Genomic DNA, 7,618 nt, shown 5'->3' with positions numbered 1-7,618 from the left:
AAAAAAAAAAAAAAAAAAAAAATACACGAACCCAAATGAGAAAACTGACACATAGAGGATGCCTTCCAGAACATGCCAAACTGGAAAGCTCCGTGGAATATCACAGTTGTGACATAAATCAACAATGATTCCTGCCACCAGACTTGAGGCCTTCCGTCTCAAGGAATTACTGGAGGGATATACAGAACTATCTTCCCGAGGGACTTCAATTGCTGCTCTAGTCTTCCTCACCAAATTTTATGTTATTTCCCAGACTTGGTGACATGGGCACAGACTTGCACAGCAGGCCACTCAGGTCTCCAGGAACACTGGAGATTAGAACCTGCAATGTCTCATCTATCTATGACTCTTTTGCTCAGATGATATCAGTTGGCCCAATGTTTGATTCTTCCTTTCTTCATCATAATCAAGATTTTGCCATAATCTCCATAAACGAAAGAGGTAGAGGGATTTGAGCAAGCAAACAAATAAATCACAAGTGCTTCAGGGAGAAAAGCATAATAAGTATTGTTTTGTGCCCACCCTCTGCCATTGCATTTGAATAGCCTCGTGATCCCATCACAGCCTAGACAATTACGAAGGGAAATGCAGCATTTTCCCAGCCCTGCTTACTCTATTCTCCCAAACTGGAAACACAAAGCAGATGATGAAGTAGTTCAAACGCCACACCAGGGAGAAGAAAGTATTGAGAAAAGATGCCCAACCTCCAGCCGGTTTTCAAACATTCCAGTAAGTGTTCAATTGATTTATCTTGGGCTGCTGTCATTCCATTGTCTGGAACAAAAGGCCTTCTATGAAAAGACAAAAAGTGGGTCATGAGAGGAGTGTCTCACAAGGCACATTTGGGAAAATCTGAGTAAGAGTACAGTCCCCTTGGATTTGCTTCCAGAAGGCAACATCCCCCTTGTATCTCCTGGAATGCGCAGCAGGATTGACTTCCATTATCTCAATGTCAGGGTCTAAACCAGAGTCTGTAAAAACAGCTGATGGGGATGGGGCTGATGACACAGGTGCAGGGACTGATGGCCTGGTCAGTCATCCCCTCCATGTTTGTCCTTTGAGCTCAAGTAGAAAGTTTCTATGCTAGTGTTCTGTGATTAGAACGGACTATGAGATTCTGGACAAAATGATTTTCAGTGATGATGGCTTCCCACAGTTGATCTTTTGGATATTTTGTCTGTTTGTGTGTATAAGTAAATTATTTGACAGATAATTATTCGAGCAAGACTGTAAAAGCCTTCTGCCACATTATCTTCATTTGGGTGCTCATTCTTTGAGTCATAACCATGACAGCTTTCTGTGCATCTGGGGGTTGCACATTTCTGGCAAAGCCGTTCCATTTGAGACAGCAGTGATTTTTAGAACAAGCTTCCCTAGAGTAAACCCAAGTGTTCTTCCCTGAGACCCATCACTTCTCTGGGGGTGACATCAAACAGGGCTGTTCTATTTCCTCTATCAAGTCTGCCTGAAGCCCTTGTCCCCAGCTCTTGTTGGGTTAGCTATAGTTAACACTTCCACAAAGTCTGATGCATATCTCTGCCCTGGAACTTGTATATAGTTTTTACCTACCTATTTAATAGCCTTTTATTCCTAAAAATTTAATATGTAGGTTGATGTGGAATATTAGCAAATTATAAATAAGTAAAGCTTTTAAAAATTGGCTAGTATTGGCTGGGCGCAGTGGCTCATGTCTGTAATGCCAGCACTTTGGGAGGCCGAGGTGGGCAGATCATGAGGTCAAGAGATCAAGACTGTCCCAGCCAACATGGTGAAACCCCGTCTCTACTAAAAATACAAAACTTAGCTGGGCATGGTGGTGTGTGCCTGTAATCCCAGCTATTCAGGAGGCTGAGGCAGAAGAATTGCTTGAACCAGGGAGTCGGAGGTTGCAGTTCGCAGAGACTGCGACACTGCACTCTAGCCTGGTAACAGAGCAAGACTGTCTTTAAATAAATAAATAAATGGCTAGTATTACTGAACCTGCTGAAGATGAGCACTTATAAAAGCTTTGGTATATATCCTAACTGTTGTATTTCTATATTTACGTATTTTTGTCAAAGCAGAGGAATAGCTAGTGTTCATTGTTTGCTTAGGGTTTGCCTTTTCAGACTATCTAATACACTTTTACTGCATCATGTTAATGGTTTCCAGGTATTCTGCAGTGTGTGGGGAGCTGGCAATGTGACGAGGGGACAGGATTCTGGATGACCCATTCCACTCTGAAGTCCCTGTGACTGTGTCTACTAGCGGGAAGTTTGACTAAAGGCTCCTCTTTTACTCTTCCTTGCCAGCCCTTGAGAGAGGCCTAACCAAGGCTCTAAAGAAACTAGACGACTACCTGAACACCCCTCTACCAGAGGAGATTGACGCCAACATTTGCGGGGAAGACAAGGGGTCCCGGCGCAAGTTCCTGGACGGGGATGAGCTGACCCTGGCTGACTGCAATCTGTTGCCCAAGCTCCATGTGGTCAAGGTAAGAGCGCTCGAGCCGCAGGGAACTGCAAGGTCCAGTTCCATCTTGTGCCCAGGTCACCTGTGTGGATGAGTCAAGGATAGTATCACCTGTCAGTCAAGAGCCTGGACACTGAAGTCAGGTAATAAGGACCCAAGGTCACCCTCTGCTGCTTATTGGTTGTGTGGCCTCTTTGAGCTTTGGTTTTCATTTATAAAATAGGGATATATTGCTAACTTGAAGGGTTGGTGGAAGAGTAAGTATAGCGTGAAAGTGCTTGGCATATTGTAGGGGCTTAATACGTATAATAGTTGCAATTATCATTGTTGTATACAGACATAGCACTCCAAAGGCCTCTTCCTCATAGGTTTTCCCTGGCCACACCCTTACATCTCTATTAAATGTGCCCTCGTATGCATGCTCTCTTTGTGCACAGAACCACCTTCTCACTTCCTCAGGTAGGCACACATCTTCCTCATCTATCAGATGAAGGGGTGGAGGCCACAAGAAGTGGTGTTACTTTCTTGCTATCATTGCACTTACTGACCATCTGCAACATATAGTGTGATCCCCTCCTACACAGCAAATCCTGGAAATCTGAGAGTTGGAAAGGACATTTAGAGGTCATCCAAAACAATCTCCCACCCAACCTGGACCACTTTCTGCTGTTTCTGTGACAGGCTTCTGCAGCTTCTGAGAACGAGGAGCCCTCTGCCTAATGAGCCAGCCCTACCATGTTAGACAGCTCTGATTATTAAATCATCATTCTTTACAATGAGCCCAAGCGTGCCTCCCTGCTACCCATTTGTTCTCTGGAGCAACACAGAACAGCTCTGCTTGCCTTCACCTCATTTGAAGACAATAGTTGTATCCCCCTACGTTCTGTAAATGAGCACTTCTTCCCCCATTCTTTCCTGACTCTTGTCAGCATAGTATCAGATAGCCATACTGTGCTCTACCTTTACACATTCTTATATCTCACTGTCTCAGCCAGACAGTAAGCTCTGTGAGGTCAGGACTTTTTCAAATCATGATGGTGGGCATATGGTGGCCCTTTAATAAATATTCATTGATTGATCATTTGATTACCTGGTGTATGTCTTTATGATACACAGTTTATATCCATGCTTCACTGAGAAGACTCAGATTCAATCATTTATCAGCTGGGTATACACCTATTGTTTTTCAGCTCAAGCCGTCAGTCAGAAATGCTATCTTCTCTCCAACCAGAGCACATACTAACTTGAGTTGAAGTCACTCAGCTGTGTGTACACTGGTGTTTCCATGGGCCTAGAGCTGAAGATTGAAAGGGGATCATGCATGAGAATGCTGATGGGATGGGCAAATACAACCTATTTAGGCAAAAACATTTTGGATTTGGGGCCAAGCTAATAGTCACTTGTAGATCCAGCTAATCTATTTCTCTTTGAAGTTATTAACTACTGCATATCCCACCCATCATCCTTTATTCTTCTTCTCCTTAGGAACAAGTGCCCTAAAAAGGATGATATAATTCCAGCTCAGTCACACTGTGTCAGAGTGATACAATGCAAAGATCAGGACACCCAAGTTCTAATCTTGTATCTGTTGCCAACTAGCAGCATGAGCTAGGCCACGTCATTTAATCTTTTTGGAATTCATTATTCTTGTGCCTAAAAGAACATAAGTGGATTGCTTTCCTTCTTACCTTCTTTTCCTTTCTTTCTTCCCTCCTTCTTTCCTTTTCTCTTACCCAAACGTGTAAGTTTTCTCTTACTCAAACATGACTACCACCCAAAAACCATTTGTTGAACAAGGCAAACAAATGGATCTCCCAAGCCTTGGGTTTCATCCTATGATTTCCTCAATTCCCACCAGCCTTAAATGATTCAGTGAAGCCCTGTCCTTGGAGAAAGTTCAGTGGGTGGTTCACCCAGAGAAGCTGGATTTCAAAAAGAAGATGGCCAATGAGAGAAGAAAGGCCGGCCCTTGACCCCTATCTCTTTGGATTTCTGCTGATCCAGCTTATCAGATCCCAGAGACCTGGCAAACCTCTGAAGTTCACAAAGAGTGAAGGGGAAGCCAAGTCAGGCCTCCAGTTTGGCTTCAGTTGCCAAAACTTAATCTGGGCTATGGGAGCTAACTGTTTTCATATGAAAGAGCAAATTCAGAACATGAGCATGGAAGTCCCTGTGAACATCAGAGCTCCATGTGCATCCTCACCCTCCTGCTGCTCTCATGCTCCTCTGCCTGGCTCGCTTTCAGGTTTATCTCCATCCCTGGAAGCGGAGTTGCTCTGGCCCAGGCTCTCCATGAGAGTTTGGCTTGAACATTCATTGTCTGGCTCCCTTCTAGTTCTCATCTTCCAAAGTCAAGCCAGTGTGTGAAGAAATGACCAGTTCAGCAGCCAAGGCCCAGAGTGCACAGGTCTTGGTTGGGAGGGGCATTGAAGGCCTGTCCTTGCCTACTGGGACCCTGGCCTAGCATAGTGACGATGTTCAGTCCCTGAGACAAACAGGAAGGGAGACATCAACATCAACATAAATATGTATTTATAAATTGCATTTCTGTTTTATTAAATCTAACATTCTGCCCTTTAAAATCCTGAAAATAAAATTTCGGCATGAAATGACTTGAGGCTACTCTCTGAATCAATGTGTCATTGTGAAAAATATTTTTGGATCCTTTTACCTTATAGTAGACCTTTTTCATCCATTCTGGCAAATTCCAGCCAGTTCCCTTGGTCAGGCCACCACTCCTGCTTGAATTTGCTCTTAGCCAAGACACCCTTTTCTCAAAAGCACTTGACCCAACGCAAAGGATTCTCATCTTGCAGTGAACAGAAGAGGATAGGGGAGTTCTGGTGGTGGCATCTCTCATTGTGAGAGCTTTGTCAAAGGACTCAGACTTCATCACCCTTGCTTGTGGCTACCTAAGCCAGACAGAACAGTGTGGGGATGGCTTTTTTGGTAGCCACACCAATCCAGTTATTTTAACAGAGAGGATTTAAATAAATACTAGGTAATACAAAAAATGGAAAGGCAAAACATGCTAGGAAGTTCCACCTTCAAGAGGCAGCTACTACCCCTACGCCAGGAGGAACAAAGGAAAGAGGTTGGAATTACTAAAACATGTAAACTTAGGAGCTCTGTAGATGAGAGGCCCTGCAGAGCTGAACCTGGGTGAAAGTGCTGCTCATCTGGTGCCAGGGTCCCAGCTCAGCTTGGCTGGAATCCAGCCTCTAAAAGCAGAGTCCCTGTTATGTGCCAGCCTTTCTGTGTGGCTATGAAGAAGCTGGTTCTGTATTAGCAAAAGAGCAAACTGGATTCAGTTGCTGCTCCCAGAAAGAACTAGAGCCTCCCTCTAGAAAGAGGAAGCTGAAAAGCAGGGACTTCTCCTTCTCTTCTCCTCCTCCAAGCTTGCTGGCTATCTCCAGGAACTCTTCTTGGCCAAACCTAACAGGATTCACTGGCAAAGCAGAGATGTGGTCTGCTCAGTCCCAGCCCCAGCATCACAAAAAAGCAAATAAAAGAGTAGGTTTGGAGATAAGCAGCAATAGATTAATGGCTGGCACATGAGGGCTTCTGAGTAGAGCCATTGCTTTATCAGCTACTTAGGGCTGCATGGCAAAGTAGAAAGAACTGTGGATTACAAAGAAAGGACTGTAATAAATATGAATAGTTACTCCTTAGATACTGTTTAAATTAGCTAATTTCTCATGTAACATTAAATCACATAACCTTTTGTAGCTTCAGTTTGCTCATTGCTAGGGATATTTAGTCTTTAAAATTATTTTATTACACATGACACTAGGGAACGTTGTCTGATGTATGGATAACTTAAGATTGTGAAGATTAAATACAACTATTTATTGAATCCCTACCTCTCTAATTTCCCTTTGTTTTGCTATTCTCATCTGTAAATAGGAATATAATCGACTCTTCCTTATAGGATTATTTAGAGATTTAGGTAGCTTGTTAAGTACTTAAAGCAGTCCCTGGAACAGAGCACACAGTGAATAAATGTTTGTTATTATCATTCCTCTGATCAACATCATTGAGATTATCAAGGAGTGCAGGAATAAAGAAGCTGTGATTGCTATCCTCATACTGCTCACAAAGTAGAGAAAAAAGACACTGAGACAGCAATCATGATTCAGAATAGATTATAGCTCTGTGTTGTAACAAGTTCAAGGGGAGAAGAGAGGGGAAATAATGTTCCCAAATGTCCATGAACATGTCTACAACAGTGAGTTTTTCATCCACTAAGTGATCATCATCCTTCACTTCAGCACAACTTTCTGGGGAACTCTGCATATTACCAAGCACCAAAATGAAGATGAAAGCCCAGAGTGGCTGATCTGGGGCTTCTCTGAGTGGGAGGATCCTGGGATCAATGGGCCCTCCCTGAAAAATGAAGCAAGGTAGAGGGGTGATTAGCCAGATACAAGAAATCCAGAGAACACCTGTGAGATACTATACAAAATGAACTTCACCAAGGCATATAGTCACCAAACTGACCAAGATCAGTGCTAAATAAAAGGCAGCTAGAGAAAAAGGTCAGATCACATACAAATGAAACATACAATCAGGCTAAGGGCAGACTTCTCAGCAGAAATCTTACAAACCAGGAGAGATTGAGGGCCAAGTTTCAGGATTCTTAAAGAAATTCCAGCCAAGAGCTTCATATCTCACCTAACTAAGCTTTATAAACAAAGGAGAAATAAAATATTTTCCATACAAGCAAATGCTAAGGGAATTTATTCTCATTAGACCATATTTACAAGAGATCCTTAAGGGACTTCTAAACATAGAAACAAATGAATGATACCTGCTACCACAAAAACATACTTGTATATAGCCCACAGACCCTATAAAGCAACCACACAATAGAAACTACAAAACAACTAGCTAACAACTTCACAATAAGATCAAAACCTCACATATCAATATTAACCTTGAAATGTAAATGATCTAAGTGCCCCACTGAAAGAAATAGAGTGGCAAGTTGGATAAAAAAATAAGAGACGGTCATCTGCTGTCTTCAAGAAACCCATCTCATATGTAACAACACCCATAGTCTCAAAGTAAAGGGCTGAAGAAAAATCTGTTACACAAATGCAACACAAAAAGAGCAGGGGTCACCATTCTTATATCAGGTAAAACAGACCTTAAACCAACAATAGGA

General features: G+C 42.7%; 1 protein-coding gene across 1 annotated transcript in view; it reads left to right on the top strand.

The window, feature by feature from the left end:
• The window catches only part of CLIC5 (chloride intracellular channel 5), a 112,379-nt gene that overhangs the window by 94,503 nt on the left and 10,258 nt on the right, over positions 1–7,618 (top strand). The window contains 1 exon segment of the mRNA XM_037730157.1: positions 2,292–2,473. Coding sequence (XP_037586085.1) covers positions 2,292–2,473 — 182 coding nt within the window.

This window comes from Cebus imitator, unplaced genomic scaffold (genome assembly GCF_001604975.1).
Source record: "Cebus imitator isolate Cc_AM_T3 unplaced genomic scaffold, Cebus_imitator-1.0 Scaffold334, whole genome shotgun sequence".
Taxonomy (NCBI): domain Eukaryota; kingdom Metazoa; phylum Chordata; class Mammalia; order Primates; family Cebidae; genus Cebus; species Cebus imitator.
Note: the sequence above shows the minus strand (reverse complement) of the source record. Positions and strands in the feature narration are given on the sequence as shown.